At 39.9% G+C, this 26,068-nt stretch overlaps 1 protein-coding gene across 4 annotated transcripts in view; it reads right to left on the bottom strand.

The window, feature by feature from the left end:
- Window positions 1-3,098: 3,098 nt before the first annotated feature.
- Window positions 3,099-26,068, bottom strand: part of HPN (hepsin) — a 432,603-nt gene continuing 409,633 nt past the window's right edge. For 3 of the 4 annotated variants that reach the window (XM_078655375.1, XM_078655377.1, XM_078655376.1), the window contains 4 exons: window positions 24,760-24,882; window positions 21,948-22,090; window positions 11,405-11,569; window positions 3,099-9,624 (listed from right to left, as the gene is read on the bottom strand). In XM_078655375.1, the coding sequence (XP_078511501.1) occupies window positions 9,586-9,624; window positions 11,405-11,569; window positions 21,948-22,090; window positions 24,760-24,882 (470 nt within the window). In that variant the 3' untranslated portion in view covers window positions 3,099-9,585. The remainder of the gene's footprint in view (window positions 9,625-11,404; window positions 11,570-21,947; window positions 22,091-24,759; window positions 24,883-26,068) is intronic. The other variant, XM_078655378.1, reaches the window with a different exon arrangement.

Raw genomic sequence — 26,068 nt, 5'->3', positions numbered from 1 at the left:
CAGACTGATTTGCATATGGCCATGCCTGAACTGGGGTGGCGGAGTGAGCTAAAGAATGATGATGGATTAAACCTAGATCAGATGACTGGGGGTGAGTGCTTGCAATGTTCAACACTCCAACCATCATCCCCTTTGGTTTTGCTTTGTTCGCCCTAAGTTGGTAGGGTATGGCAAGACTTGGGTCCCTTGCTCACTTTGCCACTGGATACTAGCTTGCCTGACTGATGATGACTGATTAGCCAGAAATCGGTCCCAGGATGCTTTTTTCCAGTTGAGGGAAGACATGGCTTGGCATTTCAGGCTGGACTGTTCCCATAAGGCACAGGGTTGGACTGATTTGCATATGGCCATGTCTGAACTGGTGTGGAGGAGTTAGCTAAAAAATGATGATGGATTAAACCTAGATCAGATGACTGGGGGTGAGTGCTTGCATTGTTCAACACTCCGTCCATCATCCTCTTTGGTTTAACTTTCTAAAAGTGGCATTTTCCAAATCGTGACTTAAAATATGACTTTACCATTAAAGAGGCTTTTTAATTACACCAGACACCAGACATGAAATGCTTACCTATTTCCAATTGTAAGTTAGCACTTATTAAACATAATAAGGCAACCAAAATGTATCCCATGGGGGAGGTAGGCCTCACAGTAATGAAAAAGATTTAAGAGTTGGTCCCTACCAGGATATGGAAAACCTAAGTACATGCCCAAACCTTTAATTCCAATGCACCCAGCCCTAATGTCCACCTAGGGTGGGCATACTTAGGGGTGACTTACATGCAAGAAATGGGGAGTTTAAGACTCAGTACGGGGTTATATTGCCAAATTGAATTGCTCAGTTTACAACTACATTCAGTCTGCAGTGGCAGACATAGACATATTTTAAGGAGTTACTTACATGGATGGCAAAGTGCTGTAGGTCCAGTAGTAGCATTTTATTTACAGGCTATGGGTATATGGTATACCACTTCCAAGGGATTGTTAAGTATATTAAATATACCAATCAGGTGTAAGCCAATGTTACTGTGTTTAAAGGAAACAGGACAAGCACTTTATCAGTGGTTTGCAGTGGCAAAGTACAGAGAGTACTAAGGCCACCAAAAACAAATTCAGCAAAAAGTGGAGTGCAAAGTGAAATCGTTTGGTAGTGACTCTGCAGAGAGAACAAAGTCCAGCTGAGTTTTTCATCAAACCTTGTAGAAGTGGGCCCAGCCCTGGTTTAAGCAACAAAACATGATTGCTAAATCCTATGAGGTGTGTAACTTGGAACTGGTATTAAGTACCTAAAGAGATTCCTAGTCATTTGGGTCATAAGCATATTCCTCCAGTCCTTGAGAGTAAACAGGGTGCAGAGCACTCATCCATTCAAGTAGTAGGCATAATCTTTGAGCTCATTCCTCACACCAAGCGGTAGAATTAACTTAGTGTGGGATAAGGTAACCTCACAAACTTTTTTTAAAAAGAGCAATTATTATAGTATCCACGTCAGGCCCAATAACTAGGTTGGCTAACAGGTTTATTTTACTACACTAAGCTGGCAGCTTCTCAGGGTATTCTATGCTGGGACATTACTGCCATTGTGAGGAGGAACAGTGGGCTTGCCTACTAATATTGTGCACCCTCTTGTTGATGGACAACAATGGCATGGATGCATGATTAATAGCTTTTTCCAAAAAGGGCTTTCCAGGTTACAGAAGCCCAATCCAAGCCAACGACTCCGATTGTTGTGAGGTGGGGGCTAAGTGATGAAGCATGCAACTTGCATGGGTAAAAGCTCTATATTATTTTTACTCAAACTATGAGTAGTCATCACATGGCCCTAACTTCTAGGGATCTATTGATGTGACTGGAGATGTCATCCAAGTTACAAACCACCCCTGGTCTAGCAATCTTGCTTCTATGGCTGATCAAACATTAACACAACTGAAGTGTTATCTGGCAATTCTGTAAAGCTTCTAATCATAGTGTATTTTCACCTATTAATTATTATTTGATGGCTGCAAAATACAGCATAGAGGACTGTCTAGAGTAGAAGAATTATTCATGAGCCGCAATAGTATATATTAATGGCATCTCCATCAATCCTCCAGAGTGGGTCAGTATTAGCACATACAACTAGCAATTATGTAAAAGGAGTATTTTATGGCAATGTGTTGGTTTCAGAAATGCTTTAGTCGTTCGTATTGCAGTCTTTTTGCTCGTTATACACCAAGAAGTTAAATGAAATACACAAGTCTTGGTTGAAGCTAACCACCAAGGCAATTTACTGTGGCATATTGCCTGTTGTAAATATTGAGTTGCATTCTATCACAATCTGGAACGGATGGTTGAGAAAATGTATAACGCATCCAACATGATTTTTTCATGTTCACTAGTTTACAAACGTTTGGAACAAAACATCTGTAAAGAGTGTTCCTATTTCATTATTTGCTATGATGTGCACATACATATTGTCAATGACCTGTCTAAGAGTGACATCTCTGACAAAAAATAGAAAGTTGTACATTTAAAAAGCAAATGCTTATGGCAAAATAATAGATCTGTGAAAGTCGAGTAGCAACAAGACTCCGAAATTTGAGGTTATCTGTACATACAAAGTTGATAACCCAAGGCTTCCTATCACATAGATATACAATGTCTACAAACTGATTTGGGGTATACGTCTTGACATTATGACTCGTATAGTTTAAATGTTAAAAATGTATTTCCGTAATATGTATGTACTACGTTTTACTAGAAATTTGCCCTAGTTTTATTTGTGTCTCCTAGACAAAGTCTTCCTTTTAATTTGTTGTGAAATTGCCAAAAGTACATCAAATAATTTCAAATTTTAAGAAAGACTTAAACGATGCAATCTGGCAGCCAACAGCATATGCTTAAAGATGATTGAATTCAAAGTATAACAAAATGCAAATGACAAAGCCTTAGAATAGAAAACAACTAAGGTAAAAATGGGGAACATTATAAGATTAAAACATTTTATCTGATACAGAAGAACACGTAAACACTGGCATATTTACAACTTTTTGAAACATATCATATGCTACAGGTTGAAAGCAAGCAAGTTGGCAGTGTTCATGAAACTCTAAACTAGATCATCACCTTTACATAAAGCATTTAATTATTTTCACAAAAAATGTGACATCAGTTTATAAGGCCTGACATGACAGTAATGGATTCCATTTTCAGTCAAAATAGTCTACAGACAGAGCAATTTTACTGTAACCAATTTCAACAACACTAATAAATTGTGACTAAACAGTTGTATGTTTAATAAACATTTTAAAACAATGTGTGGGTAGGAAATGGAAAGAAGCTGATTTTCTCCATGTGTATCCACAGTTCTTTGTTATGTGTGCCTAGTACAATATCATTTTAGCCAAAAGGATTTCATTTTCCAAGAAGGAAGATCCAAGAAGGAAGATGTCAACAGCATACTAAAGTTAATGTGTCATCAATTTCAGAAGAATGCTTGCAAAAGTAACAGGGGGAGAAAAGAGCTTACTCGCTCGAAGAAACACTTGGTTAGTCCATCAGAGGACCATCTTCTGGAACCTATTTCCTCTAATGGTCTAGCTACAGATAACAAATATTGTTAGAGACTGTGACGAATCTTTTTGTCATGCTTTTTTAAAGTATGCAAGCTATGCAGACTGCTAGTTACAAACAAAAAATGATCCAAGTATATTACCACTGCCTTTACTTTATTAGGGTACATCTATATTCAGGAAACAAGCAGCTTACCTGGACCTTAAACTTAATGTAAAACTGTATGCCCTCTCATTATCTGAAGATTATTCATACCGGACCTATTGCACAAAAGTCCAGATTGTCTATTTCTTGAGCTGTCTTGACCTAAATGAAGTTCACGTACCTCGTTAACTTACCTTCTTTTGTTTCTTCTCTCCTTCCTTCCTTCCTTCTTGTCTTTGTTTCTTCTATCTTTTTGACTTACTTTTTGAATATAGCATTATTACTTTTTCAGATTTATGATTAGCAGTTACCAGTATTGTGAGTTGTTGTGTAATTTTTGTTTGTAAGGGCTTCGCTTGCTAGAAAAGATCTCTCTACTTTTATGCGTGGCTTTCTTTCGGTGGATGACTGAGACATAAAGGGCTAGAGGCTGTTTAATTTTGGTGCTATTCTGAATGAGACTGAGGTTACTCAAATAAGTTTCTTGTAGTTAAAACTGATAAATGCAACAAGACCTCACGTGAAACACATTTTCCATCTGTTGCGGCACTTCTTCCCACCACTTCCATATGTATTAGGTTAAATCTATCTCTCCTGAGGTGAGGTGGTCAATTCGGAGCATAATTTCATCATAATGATTTTGGTTTGTTATCAGATCAGTGCATTCAGAACCTCCTTTATCCAGTCTGTTGATTACTTCACTCCGAATTTGTAGATAAGGCCACAGTGCTATTAAACTAATGTTTTTCTGGCCAACCCTCTATCTTCACTAGTCCTATTAACAGGTTGCCCACTTTTACTAAGGACCATGTAACAATCTTTGGTAAGTACTGTTTTTTTTAAGGCAGGGGTGCCTACCAGTGCTGTACATTGTAGCATTTGCAAAATTATATTTACCACAGCATGAGTAAACAATCGGATACTTTGCCATGGATTGTTCTTTTAGTTAGAGCATTCTCATTTGGTCAGTTGGGCCCTTTAGGTTTCAAATATTGTGACATTTACAGTTTTCTTCCTCTACTTCATTCAGATACAGCTCTGACTAACATGATCCAGGTGTGAATTTTATAGGTTTTTCCATGGTTTAGTCCTGGATCTAATCCCACAATCAACTCTCAGTGCTGTTTTCTGACATCTTTCCTCTTTGAGATAAAATGGATACTTTTACACCAGTAGTTATCCCAATTTGATTTGCTGACATCTGGTTATTATTTTCTTTGTTTCCCATGTTTGCCTATTAATATTAAACTGTTCCTTTGGAACAATTGTTTTGAAAATAATTATACAATAAAAGACAATTTTGTGCATAACTGTTTTCTTGTAATTTAACTTCCCTACATTTGTGAATGTTGCAAGTCTTCCACATTTTGATAAACACTTCACAGTTTGTAGGGACAACATCTAAAAGATTTGTAGAGTAGCTGCAAAACAGTAAAAAACTAAACAGTCTCACTCAAGGACAAAGAGACTGTCTTTAGCATTGCTAAAATAAAATTAAAAGACTACCATGAAAAGCCATACCAAAGATACTTTCCCTGAACATATTTCACTAGGGAAAAGTGCTTGGGATGAGGCAAATGTACTGAAATAGGTGGCCATGGTTATCCTCATTCTGACCTTGCATCTAGTACACCCTGCATTATCAGTAATTAACGGGTGCAGTACGTCTTACCTGATAAATGGCCAATCCATTAGGTGGGCCAATTAAAAAAAGTGTAATTTATTCCAACCAATCAGTATAGTAAAATTGTTACTATGAATGAAATGTTGACCATAACTATTGCACTATTTAAAAATGTCACAAAATATTTTAAATGAAAGAAAGAAAATTATAATTGATAATTCATATATTTATATAAGAATAACATGTGTTACAGCATCAATATTTTCCAGGGGATGGAGATTCATCTCATACACTAATATGTTTGGATCAACATATACTCATGTTCACATACATTACTCCTGGCACCAGATCAAAGAGAGAGGCATAATGTATTATTTTGTTTTTTCACAGCTGACATTTTTCTAGCGAGAGCCATGTTTGAGTACATGTATGACTTTAATGCTACACCTAGCTATGGGAACTGAGGCAGAAAATTATCAAGCTAATTCACAGAATTATGTTCAACCAGTGTGAAGAATACATAAGCTTTGTGGTGAAAGCCTAAACATTCATCCATTTAGACACACAACTAATACATCATGTCTCAGGTCTCATCTGCTTCTATTCAAATGGTAAAACTTTCCCTCAAGAACACAGGAGTGAGGCTTACTCCAAGTCTGTGTTTGAAGTGATAACTCGTGTAGAGTATGAGGGTTGCCTGCTCCAGTATGACACTATGATAGAAATAGGTATGCTTTTGTCACCTGTGCCTTATTATTGTCAATATTTTAGCTATTACCAGTGCATGGATACACAACTGGGTCAATAACCACTTGTATTTAAAGGCAACTTCTTTGAAATGAATGTCTATATAACTCTAAATTCTCATACAATATAAGGGTATTTGTATTAAAAATCATGATCATGCTATTTAATTTTTAACATTATATTTTGGAATCTAATTTTTTTTTTGCATTCATCAATTATACAAAATGTTCAACCAGTTCACTGAATACATCCACAGTCCGGACAACCACAGCCATTTTTAAGTGAGTTTTAAATATATCAGCATGCGATTGGTAAAGCTGAGAACACCAAACAAAAATTCACATGTTTGGGATCTGCTTAGAAAGAACTATTACAAGTTCAATAAACTGAGGGCTCTTTTGTGCTTGAATCTACCCGGCTATAATGGATTAAACCCTGCTTCTGGTCTGCCTTCCCCTTGTGAGTTCCTCTAGCGAAGAAACAAGAGGTCAGATTTACCAAGTCTTTACAGGAGTGTAGTGTCACCAAAAGTGATGCAAATCTTGATCTGTGCTTGAAAGTAGCCCCAAAGTAATACACGCTAGTATTTTGTGGTTTCCGTTAAGGGGGCATCCCATGGGTGGTACATGGGCATTGCCATGCAACCTTTCATGGAAACAAAGTCCTACTACTAAGAAAAGTAGACAGAGCTGTAACCCAAACATGTATGCCTCCTCGAGTCAAGTGCAAGGTTGAAAAAACATTATCTTTTCACCAAACATGTCCACTTTTGAGTGTACACCACACAAACTAGAAAAGCTTTAATGTAGGTGTTAACATAGTACTTTGTACTGGAAGGATAGCCTTTGTTTTATACTCAAGGCTTTCAAATAGGGTTGCCTAAAAAAAAATTATCCCTCTAAAGACTATTTTTTTTACTTTGTCTTTATCATGTTTTAGACCTGGCTATTTGAAGAGGCTTTATTTGATCACCTCCTTATAAACTGATCTTGTTAAATCGCGTTGTGACATGAGGAAGTCAGAAACTACATTCTTATTTGTGGCATAACATTTTTTTTACTAAATTGATTTGAATATTATATTCTTTATTTTTTAAATGTCTCACTATTTGTACTGCTCCACTCATAAATGCTATCAAAGTTCAAGAGTTCAATGTTGGCCTACAATACAAGGAGAAGAAATAGGGGGCACTGGACCCCAATATCTCAACGGAAGAATCTCCTTCCACATACCTAAGAGAAACCACTGATCCCCAACCTCGCCCTTGTCGAACCCCTGCGCATCTGCAGAACAAAAACGTATGGAAGAACCTTCTCCTACATCACGGCCAAGACTGGGAACGAGCTCCTGATTGATATCAGACGCACCCCCACTCTTCACATCTTCAGGAAAACCCTCAAGACCTGGCTGGGTCTTCGACTGATTGGAGCTGTTCTCCCCCAGGGCTTTGAGACCCTAACAGTTGAGTAGCATGCTTTGAAATTCCCTGATTGATTAATTGATTATGGAAATCAGGATGTTGTGGGAGCTTAAACTAAGTCATGAACATCTTTGTTCATTCTTCCAGCTCAGCCTTTTAGATTTTCAATAACCAAAGTAGCCTGGTTTAGTAGTAATATCATCTGGTTTAAGACTCAGCTGCTTAAATGATAAACCACAGCTCCTTCATGACCACTTAGGTGCAACACAAATATCTGAAAAAATAAGCATACATTTTGACACCTTTTTGTTTTTCTTAATACCTCTCATATTCTTCATATTAAATATTTCACCTTTATGTATAAGCATTTAAATTCAACGTAAATATACATTTATGAATATATTGCTCCCATTTTTCTTTGAACAACAACAGTGACATCAAATTGGCAAGAGATGAAGCAATCCTTCAGTCCTGTGCTTGAAAAAATGACAAGGGCTTCTCCTCTGCTAAGGCCAAGGAGCATCGGCCCACTGCTTTTTGAGCAGGAAAAATAAAATGACAATAACATAGTTATTATCAGTTTATTTTTTGTAGGTTCAGGGCGGGGTTAGTGCGGGCAGGGCTAGAGGCACAGGGGAGGAATGGACATGACTGCTTGGCTGACCATCTGGGGCCAGTCAAACAGTCATGCGCAGTTTGTATGTTCCCCACCGGGCTGCATTACATAGCCTGGTGGGGGACATGCCCAGGTCCCAAATCCCCATCTGAGCATTGATGCACGGCTCTCAGACCAGTCACAATTCTGCTTTGCAGCATTGTGATTGGTTATGGGGAGTCTGGGTGCTTCCTGGTTCCGGGATTTGCCGGAAAAAAAGAGAAGTGACGTGGGCAGTGGAAGAGGTAAGTGGTATTTTTTGAATTTTTTATTTTGTTCAGCCACCCATCTCTTCCACTGCTCTTCCACTCTTATTCCCTGCCAGTCGATACTGAATAATGAAGGAAGAAATGAACCAATGCTGCATACTTTAGGATACTATCTTCCATGGTAGGTTCATTCTCACGAAATAGGGACAATATTGATCGCATTGCGAACAGCCAATTCAGGAAAAATGATACTTTTTCTGTTGACTTCACTGATACGGGGGTCGGTTTACTAACTGAAACATATCAAAGACAGGTAGGAATTTATGTTAATCCCATATAATGCTTCATCTTTGTTTATCTTTGTTAAATACAGTCAGCATCATAGACAGATATAAGTAGAATAAAGCTGTAGAGGGGGAGAGCAAGTCCTCAGGCTAGTGAGCCTTTAGACAACAAAAAATGCATTACTGATGACAGTGAGCTAATAAGATAAGACCATTCTGTGTCCAGCAATGTGTGTGCAAGAATAAGGTACAACACATCATTTCCCCGTCTTACAGTGAGCAGACTGGTCGGCCCTTTTTATGTCTACCCAACAATGTGAACCCTAAAATGCCCACCTTTGCTTTTACACTGTCTGCTGTGTAATAATTATCTACCATCCTCATAGATTATTAAAAATGGCTTAAATTATCAAGTTCCACTTTTCTTTGCTCTCCTTTAAAAAGTACTCCATGAGTATTCTATCATCACAGTCTAAACTGATATCAAAGTGGTTAGTTAAGCATTCAAGTTACTTTTTCTTTATAGCGATGGATTATGTCAATATGTTGGCACAATTCATTGCATACTTTCGTTTTAAGTTGTGATGTATTCTCTTGTATATGTAATTAGTCAATTGCATACATTATTCCCCCTGAAGACAGTTTGAGACAAGAAAAAAAAAGAGCAGCCTTAAGAGTTGTTCCTTTGAGGATGTTAAGGCAGTCTTGTCTGTCCACGTTGTATGCAGGAACCAATAAAGGTCAGCGTAAATGATCATATGGTTAATCTTGCATACAGAATCCCTCATAAGATCAAGCATACCATATGAACAACCCCTTTCGACCCCACACAAAAACTGAGTTGGCAGTGCTTGGGATAGCTGTAGGCACTGCTGACTTTGGTGGTTTTGAAACAGTCAGAATCCCCAGCGGGAGGGAATGAAGAGGTCTTCGTCCATGGATCATATTCATCATCAGTTCATGCTGATAATCCCGTTGAACTGAGAGTGAATCTGAAGAGACAGATAGCAAATAAAAACGCGTTAATTTAAGTGTGAAAAACAGAAGACAAAGAGTGTGAAGAATGGAAGCAGATCATGGAAACAAAGATCAGACTGGAGTTTGGAGAGGTAACGACAGACAATAAAACTTTGAGAGCTACAGACAGCAGAAGCAAAAGTCAAAAGATAGAAAACAAAAAAATGCAAAAAAGGGAAAGAAAAAAAGAGAATGGAAAGTGATACTGTTGTAATCACTCTCTTTTTCCCCTGGTACTTTTCTCTTTGTTGGTTCCTTCCTCTCTTTCCCCCTTGGTATCTCCCCCCTCTCCCCGCCTCCTCCTGCCTTTTGGAATGTTCCCCTAGAGTTCACTTTGGAATGTTGGACATGTTGTCAGTTGCGGAGAGTGGATGACAGAATAAAGGTGCTTGAACTTACCTTGCCTCAGTTTCTATCTTTATTACAGCAAATACATTAAAAGTATGATACAGAGGAAAGAGTGAAGACAAGCAGAGACAAGAGATGAAAATAGAAGAAATGGTATGAAATATTATCGAGAGAAAAGAAGAAAGCAGATTCCAATGTTGGTAGTGGAAGTAGAAGACATGTTAGACCAGAAACAAAAGGTCAAGTTGATGTAAAATAAAAAAGGTTGATGAAGAGATTTATACTTGCATTTAAAAGTACTTTTAGCTTTTAACAAGGCATATCCCTTTTCAGAGATGTTCCATGGAAGCTGTGCCTTAAACTGATTGCAAAAAGCCATTTGACTTTTTCAGGTGTAAGTATTGCCATACATAAGAATTCGATACACAGTACAATTCCACAATGGGAAAAAATAAGGTGAAGTAGTATTCTTCTTCCCAATGGTGACACATTTTCCCCTGAAAAGTCCTCCTCATCTACTCCTCCATGTGAGTGTGTAATCCTCCCTCAACTACTTCTCTGTATCTGAGTTTGGAACATGCAGTGTGTTATGACATCTGTTTTAGTGTGCATAGAATAGTATTAGATGTGAGCTCGGTCATGTGTCTTTACAATTCATTAACAATTTGCATATTTGTAATCATCTACATAGTTGTGTATGTTATGTTTACAATTTTAAAATAGGTTTTATATAGATATCAGAAATGATCACCGTATAATGCGGTAAATAATAACTACATTTTGTTTAATTTTATTTCTTTGTTTTGAAATTTTTACATTTTTGTAGAATATAATGAGTATAGGTGTATGCAATGTTAACAGTCTTATGACTTTACATCAATTTTATGTTGTTTTAGTTCTTATCTTTTATTAACGGTTTACATTTGTAAAACGTGTTTTATCTCGATGTTCACAATATTATAATTCAGAGACTTCTTAAAAATGTGTTTGTTAATCTTTTAATGTTTTTATAAATAGTTTTGCAATTTGATGTATAATGGTCTACACAACATCAACAATTATTACTATTTGTTATTGATTTGCTAAGGTGGAGTGATTTGGGCAGGTAGTGTTATACCCTTCCTGCATTCATTTCTATTTGATTACTTTGCAGTAACCTTTAATGGCAATGTAAAGTGTGTGACATACTCGAAGGCGTGGGTGAAGTAGATGTGAACCTCGTTGGGCTGCAGTACTACTGAAGAAGAAGTGGGTGTAACTTTACTGATTTGCAACTGAAATCTCCTTTTATAGGTGTGTTTTTTTAATTTGCCTGTTTCTTTCTGTGTTCTGTTACACAAAACACCTCCACTGGCTTCATAGATGACATATCATTCTACAGGAATATGGTGCACTAGAATGACCAACCTTCATGGCTTGGTAGATCCAGTGCTGGTATTCATTCACTTTGGTATATACCCCTGGTTTTTTGGCAAGAGCGCAGCCACTACCCCAGCTCACAATCCCACATAACCGCCAGCGAGTGGTTTTGGAAATGCTGTCTTCACAAACAAAGGGGCCACCGCTGTCCCCCTGTAAGAAAAACAAAGAAAGCATAATCACTATCATGAAATATTAGTCCTCCTGCTATAATATATTCCAAGGGCACCCAGATTGAATGTTCCCACCACATATCCTATCCAACCTTGAAGAATGATTGAGTGGGGTGGCCCTGAAATGACCGCATCACACATATCTGAGACAGTTCTTCTTCTGTCTAATTTTAAAGAGTCAAAATGAATTGCAAATATAATGGGCCTATCTATCTAGTGGATGGTGATATGGTCTTGCCTGGCTGTCTTTCCTGCACATTCAGGAAGATGTGAACAAATAGAAGTACCATTACTGGCACAGCCAAAAGTTTGAATTGTGCTTTTTGTGCCTTTAGGGAATGCATATATCTCATTTTAGTCTTACATTACCAAGAAACAAGAAGAAACATGTCTCCAATAATCAAGTTACCATTTAGACGGGTTGTAGTTGCAATAAGTGAACTTTATTTGCAATGTTGGCAGATTATTGAATTGAGCACTGAAACACACGTAGATAATGCTTACTCTTGTTGGAGAGTTTAAGGAGAAGGACATAAATAGTGACCTCTGAAAAATACTCAACATATCAAGAGATACATTATTGTTACAGCCCTGACACAATAATTAATTTGTGTGCATGTTCTAGATTTGTTACTTGGAGTGTTGGGGCTGTAATACATTTATAAAAAAGAGGGAGTTTGGCCCAAGCGGACGAGAAACAGGCAGGGCCATATAAATGGATAAGAAAAAGTTTTGCCTAAATCTTTACTTCTTACAAGCTTTTATAATTTATGTTCATAAGCCAAACACATTTCTTTATGTTTGTACCTATATTTTATTTATACCTTTTAGAAGACTTGTTTTTATTTTTTCATTAAGCTTTTTTTCTGTGAAAAGAATAACTAGTGCACAATTTATATATATTTCAGAAAGTGCTTACAAAAATTCATTTACATTAGACATACTATACATACTACATCACAGTACACACAAATATATACAAAAAACACAATAAACCCATTGTGACCTTAAGTGCAAATTATACAGTGAGTAAATGAATGTCATAGATTTTTAAGAAAAAATATCTATGTATCCATAAGAGCATGGAATCATTAATCATATAATTCGTCAATATAGGAAAAAATCCCTTATTCTTCTGTGCTCTTTTTGATGTCCCGACGCGTTTCGAATATTAGGTAGCCAATGCCTAGATTCTCATCAGGGCTTTCTGATTCTCTGGAAAGATATGAGTGGATATTCTTCCGCAGTTGTGTCTCAGATAACTCTCTGTGTTTCTCTTTTGGTTGAGGAGTCTCTTCTGCGATCCTGTGATCGACATGAGGCTGTCTATCCAATTACATTAACATGGCCGCTTATAAACAAATTGGAGTATTTTTTGTTCCTCCAGTGTTGTGGGCCCATGCTCTCCCTATCTTATAGTTTATTCAGGGTTTAGAGACGGTATTCACTCTGCTCGTGAAGTGCGTCTCAAGCTGCCATTCGTCTTTCTTGTTAAGATGCAAACACGGGTCGCGTCGCTTCTGAATGCTTCGGCGGTTTACTGTTCAAATCGCAGCTCCTCCTTAAATTCTTCGCTGTATTTCATATCAGTCTCTCATTCCTCAATGCCGTGGAGGACATGGAGCTGTATTAAAGGCACCCTCCTAAGACTCAGTACAAGAATTGCTCCTGCTCGGCAACTTCTGGCATATTTGTCCAACTACAAACTCACAGAGCATGCTTGGTTTTCCAATGTCTTCATACCCAACATAGAGCCTAATTCCGATGACCATAGGTTGGCGGTTCTGACCACTGGATTTGGATGCAACCGCTCTATGGTTGGTCGGAAACTTCCATTTCCCAATGGCATCTTGTGTGATGGGCATACAAAGCCTGCAGCACAAGTTGGCATTGGGAAATGTATGCATTGAAACAGCCCTGCACTGTGTGACAGGCGCCATGTGGTGCATGCCACACAATGGAGGGATGTTTAGGGGAGTGCCATAGGTGCCCCTTAGTGGAGGGTCATGGGGGAAGGGTGCCCTGCTAAGGGACCCCAAAGACGCTTTCTGACCGCCTTTCCATGTCAGAACGTCCGACATGAAAAGGCCGTCAGAAAGTGCCATCATAATCCAGATTGCGGAGCCAAACCTGGCTCTGCCACTAATCATACATCATTAGGGGATTATGATGGCTTCCGACGCTCCGACAGAAGTGCATCTAAACTCACCCGCAGGTTTTATTTCAATGCCATCATTCGAATACTGTGGTCGAACAGAAAGCTGTGATGTCTGGTGACATTGAAATAGGATACCAAGTGTTCTTCAATATATCCTGTAAATGCAACTTTTCAAAGGGGACACCATTTCATTGCGTACACTATTCCTTCTCACTTTAAGGTGAAGATGATTTACTTTTAGAAACTTTTTTCCAACAAAAGGTCTCAGTGGCAGCAAACACCAACACCCCACCACGATCAGTGATCAACTAGACATAGTGAGCATACATATTCTCTACAACTAATCTGATTTAGAGAGCAGGGAATGTGGTTTTCTTATAGTGTAGTCATTTGTGGCTCTGCTCTTGGGAAAACCATTGCATGATGCAGATGTTGTTAGAAATGGCATGGAGAATCATTCTTTTAAGGGCTCCCCTCCGATACCACAGGGTAGCTCTTCTGACACCATATCCACTGGCTTTTTCCTTTCCCTGGTCCACCATGTGGATGAAGGTGGTACAAAAGACTTGGAATGCGCTAAAGTGTTACAAACAAGTTCCAGTTATAAGGTTTTAGGCGCCCACTTAATACACAACTCCTCTTTCACACTGACAGATTGATGACAGTTATTTTAAATTTCAGCATTCCCTCGCGCAGCTGGTACTCCTACCAGAAAGCGTTCATGACACATGCAGAGAGCCATAGTTCCTGCTGTTTTCTCCTGTGGGAGGTGGAAGTTAACTGAATGTCGTTATGGAATACTGAGTAACATTGCAGTTTGGAATAACTACATTTTCCAGCTCAGTCATGATGAGACAGTTGAAGAGAATTTTAAAGCTCTCCTAATGTAAAACGCCAGGTGCTGGTCCAGTGCACTACTGTGGCTATTTCATTCACTTTATTGTGCAAGTATATCTCTTCAGTTTATACCTGTGGACTGCTTCATTCGTAACATTTGGGCCGGATTGACTTGGCAGACACCTTCAATTTTCCTTGTAGTTAGGAGCCCAGCTGTATAAATATCCTGGTACGTTTATATTTATCATCCACTCAGTAATTGAGTGTTTCCTTGTCCTTCATCTGCTTCACAAATGAGTGAAGTTCCTTGCTAACTCTGCCAGGAATAATTACAGATAACTCTTAATTTTCCAGAACTGGAACATCGTGCAATTACTGACTTTAGAAACCTAGAACCTTAGTTATCTAGAACACAAAAAACCTTACACTCCCTCAAGAATACAGAATGTTATTTCGAAACAGGTCAGTTTTATTATTTTCCTCAGTACATGCTTCCTTGCTTTTTAGGTCAAGCGTACAGCACTTTCACTGCAGGATGATCTGTTATATGTACTTTGTGGGGTTTGACTAATCCCATTGCTGCTGATTTGTTGTGGAGAGTGTCACTCAGAAAAGCTTGCCTTTCAGTGGGTTAGTTGTTTCTATGTCCTACCTTCTTGTGGTCTTGTACCTCCCCTAGAGAATTTGGCTAGTGATGCTTTTGGTTGGTCATCACAGCGCATTCTTCTTGTCCTGCTGAAGCCCTGCCTCCGGGCTCCTCCCATTACTTGTGCGACTGATCTCTTGTTTTCTAACTGGCTTGTAGTAGTACTCCATGAAAAGGAGAATTTCAAAGCAGCATCTATTTAATAACTTCTTTGAGTTGCAACCGCTGAGTATGGTGGTTGCAGTAATCATACACTTCTGCGATACTAAATGACCAAATATTCAATTTTGAACAATTTAACATGATGTGCCTCTTGCCCAACTCTTGGTCTAGGTGTGGTGGTCATTTCAAGATGGCCGTCACATGCCGGCTGCCCTACAGGGCTCTGTCACGTTGAGTCCAGCCCTCTTAGTAGTCCCTCGAATTCACGGACTGAAAGCTGTACGGAAATTATAGATCAGGCCCACCTCCCCAAAGGCCATAGCCCAACACCTAATTGCTATCTTTGTTTGGCGATCGTTCTGCCTCATTCGCAAAAGTAGAGGAGAAGGGGAGCTTTTACCATGTCTGCGTTCGAGTATTCCATCGTGACTGACTTGCTGGAGAAGATTGAGAAAAAAACCAGGGGAATAGAAGAGTTACATTGCAGTGGATAAGATGCCACGCGAGTCACTGTGTCCTAATTTTAAAACTACTCTGGCTGTGTGGTAAAGAGAGGGCGTCCTGATTGCTCATGTCCACAGTCAGATTGTTCTCCAAGCTGAAAGCTAGGACAAGGGAGCTACTAACCATGACAAGTTACTCTGCTCTGTTACTTAGGAAAGGTTTCATGAAGGTGTTTTAATTTTATAGACTATAAAGATCTGTGTTTATTGCTGCTGACGCTGACTAAATGTGCATGTCCCAAATGCTGCTGACCACTCAAATGCAAGCCTGCCATGCCTGTTGTCAGTGTACCGTGAAATTCGGCTATCTGAAAGTGCCTAATCTAGCTAGCCAAGAGGCTAGCCTTAGATGCCTATTGTAGGCTAGGGTAAGTCAAGTCTTCCATGACATCTGCTGACTAGTAAAGGGCTGGCGCTCACCCCACAGCTACTAAACTAACATCGGCCATGAGTCCTATTAGCTCGGGTGAGATGGTTCCACCAAGGAAGCTCACGGATCGCCTTGTTTGAAGTAGAGGGGTTAACACATTGCCTATCATAGGCATTTGGTTTGTCACATTTAGTATGCCCCAGCCAAAAAGCACACTTGATTCAGTCCTGAAGGAAGATTCATGTTTTTCACTATGCCTTAAGGTTGTATAAATGACCTAAAATATCCCATCCTCCCTGTTAAGCATGGCGTTTGGAATGAACTTCAAGTTCATACCATGGCTATTGAGCCCACTTCCTTAACAGGGTCTGAAAGCTTATAGTAGTCAGATGGGATGTGGTTTGGGTAAAACATCAGTTAACTTGAATGACAATGTCTCTCCAAAATTGTGCCGCAAGCCATCAGTGGAACTGGATTATTGTATTGTCCAAGGCTTGTTTGTTATGTTGCTTCAATTCTGGAGCCTGACTTTACATTAACAACACGGATATTAAGCCTCAGGTGCACGCAGACTTCTATCACAATTGTGGATTTACCTGGCGGAAATGGGAAATGAATTGGAGACCAGCTTTATGCAGCCTGCTCATACCTGCTTGCCAGCACAACGTCGGCCGCACCTGTCTGTGTCCAGGTCCCGAGGCCTTAAACTTTTTCCAGTAACACAATACTTTGTGTGCATAGAGGGCCGGGGTGGGTACACAAGGAGAGGGCGCCTGGCAGCACCGCCTTCAATGGGCCAAACCTGGCGTGTGTGGGAGGCAGGAAGAGGAAGTGCCATAGGAAAGGTTGGGAAGCACTTTGAAGAACCTAGAACAGCAACCTCCTGGCCAGCGGCGAGGAGGGTGGGCACGAATACGGCTTTGAAAGAGAACATGACTCAAATGCTGCACGTACCAATTTCAGTAAAACCCCCCTATTCACAATTCTCATATTGCAAAACTAAATAAACCTTTTACATCAACCTGTATCCATTATTCCCCACAACCATCATCACTGTCACATCCCTGTACCTGGTCATTGGCTATGGCACCTCCTAGCTCTGCAACCTCATCGGATTCACCTAGCCCACATATATGTCATAAGTGCATGACATCACCTCAGTGCAGTCACAGTTAGGATGTTTTATAATAGGATGCCAGGCTGCTCTGACCCACTGACATAACTTAGTCCTGACCTTCATTATGTACAGAGCTGCTCATTTTGCCTTAGTGTTATTTCAGTCATCATTAGGGTTGATAGTTTTTTTGAATATGTTGTTTAACTGCCTCACAGACCTGTATTTAATCTGTTTGAATGTTCCTCAATTTAATGTGCTCCGAGCATTTGTTAAATGTTAACAAAAACACTGCCAAGTGCATGTTTTATCTTTTAGATCCATGACCACCCATATGCAAAATAAAAGCAGGGGCATAACTCTAGGTGGGTGTTTGGGGCGTGGTACGCCTCTAATTATTGTGTGTAGTCATTAATTTAACTCAACAACACCATTGCACAAGGCACAACATACATCCAATCCACACCACAGCAGTCCACGTCAGGCCACAAAATTTAACAGAACACCACATAATTAAACTCCACTACACTCAACAACACAAAATGCCATTCCACATAATTACGATCCATTACACAATCCCACTCCACATAATTCCAGTACAGCCATTACCACATCATTACTGTTCACATAATTCAACTGCACATCATGTCACATAATTCCACTCCACAAATCCGCTCCACACCACACAATTCCACACCGCAAAATTCCACAAAAGATTAATTAATTAGTAAACTGACTGCCATTTCATTGGGTAATAGCTGTTATTAAGTATTGAGTGCCGCTCGCAGCAGTTGCCGAATTATTGGAATTTGTTTCCCTGCCTGGTGTCACTCTGAACTCCTTTTAGACGAACTATATTCGCAGTCACGGTGGGGAAAGGTTGCCCGTCTGGTGGCCTGCATATTTGGGTAAAGGTGAACCTGAATTGTGTTGTTACCACCCATAAAGTTGACTCTAATGATATTTTACACATTTCCCTAAAGAGTCCGTCTGGGGGTATTATCTTTGAACTCTTTTGTGTTTATGCAAGAGGTCTTCAGGGTGGTTTAACCTCGCCAACAATAGAGTTGTTAGATACGAGGTTATCAGATCTTCCATCTAGATCCAAAATACTAGTGGGGGGGGGATTTTAATTGCACTTTTGAACCCCTGGATGATGAAGAGGTATTGGGTTTTAACACGGAGGATTGGAGGCAGACTATACCTCCTTTAGTCCTTGCACCCATTAAGAAATGGACAGCCAGAGCAATCCAGTTGAATGCTCTGGCTTTAGACCATAATCTACGGGCTCTCAATGGGCGGACCATCTCAGACCGTGATGGAGCAATGACTTATAATAGGATAAGCTGCCCATCTCGAATTGATTATATTTTTCTGGACACACAATCATGGTCAAACCTAGTTGATATGGAGGTCAAGCAATCAACAGATAGTGATCATAATCCATTATGTAATGAAATCTACTGGGCAAATGGGATTGGCAAAAGTGGAAATCCAGAGATGATCACTAAAGAGGTATTTCCCACTAATTGTAACCGGAAATTAAAATGGAATGTGGTTAGGTGTGAAGAGGAGAAACTTAATAACATTAAAGAGCTAGTTTTAGTTGAAACTTGTAGCCTTGCAGCCTTCGCTCTAGTAGCACCTAACTCTTCCGGATCAAATTTGCCAATCTTGTATAAAAATGTAACAGATAAAATAGGAGAATTTTTTTCCAAGAGTTTACAGGCGACACCCACGTTAAACCAAAAGTCCCTTAAGAGTAACCCCTGGTAAACGGCAAATTGTAGGAAAAAGAGGAAAGCCATCACGCTAGCTATAAAAAGTAAGGATCCCATAGCAGTCTGTCTAGCAACAAAGGAGTACCACAGTAGTATAACATCAGCTAAGAAAGATTGGGAGGAGGACCACTGGCAGCAGCTTAAGGCCACAGCCTATGGGAAAAATTCTATTATTTTTGGGAAATTGATTAATGCTCTTGACAGAAGGGGGGTAGAGCCAATTTTAAATCATATAAACGAACACCAATGGTATTCCCATTTTTTAAAACTGTATTGCGAGGATAGCGATGAAGGTCAAAGAACATCCCCAGCTATGGAACTCCACAACGTGCTCAGCATGAAGATAGGTACCAAGGAAGAGTCGTTCTCCCAGTGAGAAGTTCAGGATGCTATTTTAAAAATATTACCAGGGAAGGCGGCTGGCCCAGATGGCCTGCCGGGGGATTTGTTACTGCACGACCCCAAACTATGGGCAGACCTTATAGCCTGTTTAATGAATTTAATTCAGCACGGCCACCCTGTCCCTGAATCCTGGAAGGGCGCGGAGGTTATCACTATATACAAGGAAGGTGATAGAGAGGACCCTGCCAACTACAGACCAATGAGTTTAATCGATACCATCCAAAAGGTAGTTGGCAGGGTCATCATAAACCGAACAGAGTCATGGCTTATAGACAATGACATCCTGAGCCACTTTCAGGCGGGGTTTAGGCGTAATGTCGGCGCGATGGACCAGGTTTTCCAGTTCTGTGCAGTCTATTGGAAGTCAGTGTCTATCATCAAGGGTAGTTTGTACCTGCTTTCATAGACTTGAAAACAGCATTCAATGTTATTCCACGTGCCAAACTCTGGGAGGTCTTACTTGACATGGGATTCCCTAGTTACTTGTTGCAGTTTATTATCAAACTCCACGAAGACAATTATGCAAGGATTCGCTCGGGAGTCAAGGTCAGTTGACAGGGAGGGTACCAGTTAATAGAGGGGTCTGGCAGGGATGCGTGATGGCTCCGACACTGTTCTCCCTCTTTATAAATGGGGTGGTGGACCATTTGAAGGAGGACCCTGCGGATGCCCCTGTCCTTGCCGGTGAGAAAACCCCTACACTCCTCTTTGCGGATGATACCCTCCTGATGTCCAAAACCCCTAGGGGTTTGCAAAAACTGCTCGACCGCTTCAGTGTTTTCTGTAAAGACCGTGGATTAACGGTTAATACCATGAAAACGAAGCTGATGGTATTATCTGCTAAAAGAAAGCTCAGGAAGCCTTATCTCACCCTGAATGGGACCCCTTTAGAGGTAGTGGACGAATTCGACTACCTCGGGGTCAGGCTCTGCAACAGCATGAGTTGGGACTCCCACTTGTCTAAAATGGTCCTAAATCTTAAAAGGGTCTCTGGAGCGATTCTAAAGAATCAGCGTCTCTCTACCACCAGACCAATAGCCCCCGCCCTGGTAGTTTATGAGGGGAAAGCCTTAGCTTCGGCAGTTTACGGCTCTGAATTGTGGGGTGCTGAGAACACTAAGGCATTGGTAGTTGCAGAAAATAAGTTTATGAGAGACATAGTTTCGCTTCCCCCCTCGACCCCTTCGAAACCACTATTCTCTGACATGGGTAAAAGATCGATTTCTGAAATAGTCCAACTTCGCCCCTTGCTATTTTGGGTGCGTCTCAGAAGGACCCCTGAACTAGCAAATTATGCTCTAGTGTTGGATGAGCTTATTGGTTTATACGTATGCAAGAAAATAAAGTGGCTTAACAATCTAAAGAAGTTGGTGGAGTCTATAGGTTTGGCTGAGTCTTGGGCCTCACAATCCCCCCCACCCAAACAAATTGTTAAAACATTATATTGGGATTGGGTAGAGGCAAAGGATTTAAACAATTCAAACTGGGGTCCCCTGACGAATAACTTTCTTGACCATAAGCCTTTTAGAAAGTTAGAGCCATTTTTGGACTTCATTCAGACTCCCCGTGATAGAACCTTGTTCCTGAAATTAAGATACGGCACTCTCCCCCTTAAAAAATTTAAGGATGGGTGGAAGGTCAGGAGGGAGCACGACTTAAAATGCCCATGTTGTTTGTGCCCAGAAGAATCTCTTGGTCACTTTCTGTTTGCATGTAACGCTTATAAGCAGGCCAGAGTAAAATGGTTGAAACCTGTGTGCAGGGAGCTCAGAGTCAGGGACCATAGATTGGCTTTGCGCATTATTCTGACCAACACCTCCTCCATGTACATTGTTTGTGGGGTCGCTAAATATTTGGCAAGCGCTTGGATTATCCGGTCAAAGCTGCTATCTAATGCTTGTTTAGACCCACCATAAGAAGGATTTTTTCCTCTTTTTAATAATGTCCCTCTTTTATCTCTTAAACTGTTTTTTAGTGGAGACTTCTTAAATGAAATTGTAATACTTGATAAATTGTTTTATGTATTTTTGTATGTCTGTACTTTTATGAAATATTTTTCGAATAAAGTATTACAAGTATTGAGTACTAACTATATATCGAAATCTTATAACACTTTTTTTAGCATAAGTTCTCAACATGTTGCACAGAAGACACAATGCTCTAAAACATAGATTAAATATATTGACAAAGCCAATCGATCTAGCTAAACACTTATATGGTCGCAAAGATGCTATGCCAATGCTTCTTGGGATATGTTGTAATACTGAAGTTGATCTAGGAGTTACCGATGGTTCTTAATACGACCATTAGCACTTGAACAAAATATTGTGTGATTCTGGATAAATCCCTACACCGCCTCCTAGTTTGAACAATTTAGGCCCTTACCTGACAAGCATCAATACCGCCATCAGTGTATCCGGCGCAGAACATCTTAGCAGTTATCTGGTTGTCATAAAAGTCTGGACCATTGCACATGCTGCTGCTCATGATGGGGACGCTGGCCTCCTGCAGGATGTCTGATGGCTGGCCTGTGTCAGACAAGAAGAGTTTGAAAAAAAATGGTTGAAGGTATGCATGCTTTCACTCAAGTTTGAGGATGGAAAAAGTCTTAAAAACATAGAATAAACTATGTGCTTCTACCATAAGCCTCAGTGTGCCAACAATGTAAAAGGCTCCTCCTAAAACAAAAAGAAATGAAACCGTATGTTGTGTATTCTCAATAGGAGATGGTGAAAATAAGAGAGGGCATCAGGGTGACTTTTACATACAGTTCACCCTCTAATGTGTCATTTGCAGCAATAACTAGGAAACAAGTTTCTGTTGGAGTTCATGTATCGTCTCGACGTTTGTCATCTTTAGGAACCGGCAGGCTCAACATGAGAAAAATTTAATTTTGAGATGCTACTCTAGAAATCATATTCCTGATGAAACTGCTAATCCTCCATACATGGACCATGTTCAACTAGACTGTATCGTACAAATATACTTGTGGCCATATTAGAAATACGGCACAGTATTAGGATAAGCAAATGTGTGCCAACAATCTAAACATTTCTCACCAAAATTATAAATTAAACTACTTGATGTAGTATTCCAGATAGACAATGGATAAAATATAAGAGGATATAAGGGAGACTACTAAACAATCCTCCTTTTTATTGGGTCATTTGCAGAAGTAACTAGGAAACCAGTTACAGCTGGAGTTCATGTAACTCCTCTAAGATTTTTATCATTAGGAACAGACAATCCTCAGATCCTACAATTCAATTCCAAGAAGCTACTCTACAAAAGCTTTACTAAGGGATTGCATCCTACAAAAGGACTTGGGGTCATATTACAAATAGTTCCATGGTACAAATTCATAATGATGCACCGGTGAAAACAGGGGCAGTGCTACTACTGATATTGCACTGCCCACACAGCAGCCTCATAGCTGCACTGCACGGCAGCTGCCCGGGGGGAAGAGTATTAGTGAAAGATGGACTGGCCAATTGAAGCAGCTGTTCGTTCTTTCACTGTGTAGATTGCACTTTTCTGTACTTCAAAAGGGAGCCAGGGACCCTCCTGGAAGGGGATGCAGTGAGTACCTGCATCCGCTTGCAGGATGATGTCTCGGGGTCTGTGAGACTCCCTTCCCCTGTCCATAGGGCTGCTGTCATGAAACCAGCTGACAGTGTGCCACTTTTTAGAGACACGCAATGAGTGCACTTCGTCATGGCCTCTTTGACCCTGTGCCCACGTCCATAACATGGTTGCCCTCTTTTGCATTAGACCACGTCCCCAGGCAAATGGGGTAACACCCCTTTAGAATAGCCCTGGCAATATGTGTGCAATGCTATCTGTGTTACAGAAGAGACAGCACAAGGGTCTATAGGGACTTCGAGTAATACCGCTGTGTACCAGGGGCACAGAAAGTGTGTAACCACACCTGTAGCCCCCGTGAGGCCCGCAATGTAATATGGCCCTGGGACTCACTGACTCTTATCCTAAGTTCAATGAGCGATATTGAAATATTTTCTTTTTAAGTGTAGCCATGGAAATCTTTATTGTCTCTTGTGTAAGAACCGACTTTAAATTTCTTAGGTACATTTACTACATACCCCAATATGAGTTTCTTGTTTCCATGGTCATATTATCAGAAATGACACAGAAAAAGGTTACCTAGAAAGAAGCATTTTGTATTTATTCACTTAATAGTTAATAATTTACCTAATTAATAGGTAGCATTAGCTATCAAAACGTTTGTAATGCTAACTAATTAGCAATCTAATGTTAAATGACAGTTTAGAGAATTTATCCAATAGGAAATAGAAGCTGGGAATGCAGATATCCTGTTGGGTGCCACCTGTTAGGAATGGATCCTAAAGATTAAATGGGTGTGTTTAAAGAGGCAAATAATATGACATGGGCAGGCCCATCATACCTGGTGGAAGAATTTACCGGAGTAAAACGCCCATTATCTGACAGCCTTTCTAGCACTCTCCACCACATTCACTCAGTTGCAAGAGTGTTACTTACAGTGGAGACAAAAAAATATTCTCTGCCGTCTAATGACAGGGAACAGAACCGAGAGAAAGGTGGGAGGGCCATATATCCAGTTTCGTCAACAATCCTATAATTGCCCTAATTTGAGCGACTCCCTGAATGTTCTTGTTTAGCACATTCTGCAAATTAACAGAGGGAGACCAAATTCTGTAGACCTTTTGTTTAAAAAATATATTGTACTGGGAATAGACGGGTATGTTCTCATCATCAGGTAGTTGTCAGTTACCAGTAGCAGTTCAAATCATGCTTGTGAGAGGCAGAATAAAGTGCATGTGAAAAGCAGCCTACTAAACACGTACTGATTCACCTAATTAGGAGAGTTGATATTGGTATTCCTCAAGATTTCATACTGAGAACAAAAACCATTGTTTGTCCATTGAATACAGCATTGATAAAACCCCTGGACTTTGCACATAAAATGATTGGACAGTCCTTTCTTTTTATGGTTACCTTTGTGAATCAGGCCCTGAGTCTTCTAATATTATAAATCAATAAAGCAGACACAGGTTGCTGTTAGTTGGATTTTAAATCACTTGTCAGTATCAGTAACACAAAACTCACATTCACAAATATTTGTGGTACATGCATTGAGAGACTGCTTGTTAGAACAACAAAATATGAAAGAATGCTCTTTGAGCTCAGTTATACTTACCGTAATATATTGTATTACCCCAGCCGGTCACCGAGCACACCTTGCCATCAATCAGCTCTTGTCCCATGGCAGGAAGGCAAGCTGGCTGCACGTACTCTGTGGTCAGTGGAGAAGAGGCAGGTCCTATTAAAGCCAGTACAGGAGAAGGGTATCATTGTGCACATTGTACATTAATAAAAACGGAGAAACAGAGTGATTTATGTATCCAGGATTGGGCAGTGGACTGTCATTTGACTACTATGTCTACTTGGGGACTGAAGAATTCCATTGTGCATGAGACTGAAGTCATATCCTCAGCTTCAGAGCTGGGCTAAAATTGTTTTTCTTAATTTCCGTGGGAAGTGGATACTGACTAAAGCACAAATCTGCAAACTATCCCGAATCCTCCTCTGTCTGCCATGGATCACAAATGAGATAGGGGTGACAAACAAACAGCAAATTGATTTTTCAAGTTTTTTCATGAAAGCAATGTTTCTGTGATATCTTCATGCTCTTTGGTTATGGTTTCCACATTATTAACCTCAAGAGCTCTGCACAGATGGGAAGGCCCATCTATTCCACAGCCAGGGATAAGAAAGGTGTCTGGAGTTCTATTGCCGCAGAGTTTGAATTTCTACAGCTGAATTTACATCTGTCTGTCTAGGCGGTACTGCTAGTGCACTAGAATGCCAATGCCATTTCAGATCTGTAGGAAATTGGGTTATTAGTTGTGTGGCCTGCACATGTAATAGGCACACAATTGTCCTTACTAGGAACCAAGCACACCATTGTAGCGCCAGACTCTCTCAGGGTAGCGAGTCAGAGCAGCCCAAGGCCTACTCAAGGGAGATGGTCTAGGCTAGTAATCATCTTTCACTGGCACTTAATAATAACACTCAATAAATGATTGTCCAGTCAATACTTTTTCGGAACAAGAAGTACATTTATTGGAAACTACTAAGTAGTACGCAATATTTATCAATATACACATTACTAGATGGAAAATACGATAGGTGACATTACATAATCACCTTTGACCCCTAAAAGGGGTCATGCACGCATATAATATGTCTATTAGCTTGGTCAAAGGTTCGAGTTAAACAGCCCACATGAAAAAAACATCACTTTGTGCTTTCGTTAATGAAATCATCAATAATAATATTTAGTTGTAAATGCCCTTATTACTGTTCATAAAATATATACACTGTGAGCAGTAATCATTATCAACATTAACATCTCAATAAAGCATTTAAAATGAGAAAATGTGTCTATGCATTTTCTTAAGCTTTCCCACTACAAAAAAGGAAACATACAAGCAGCCTGCAGAGGG

This window comes from Lissotriton helveticus, chromosome 7, assembly GCF_964261635.1.
Source record: "Lissotriton helveticus chromosome 7, aLisHel1.1, whole genome shotgun sequence".
Taxonomy (NCBI): Eukaryota; Metazoa; Chordata; class Amphibia; order Caudata; family Salamandridae; genus Lissotriton; species Lissotriton helveticus.
This window is presented reverse-complemented; position numbering and strand designations above follow the sequence as displayed.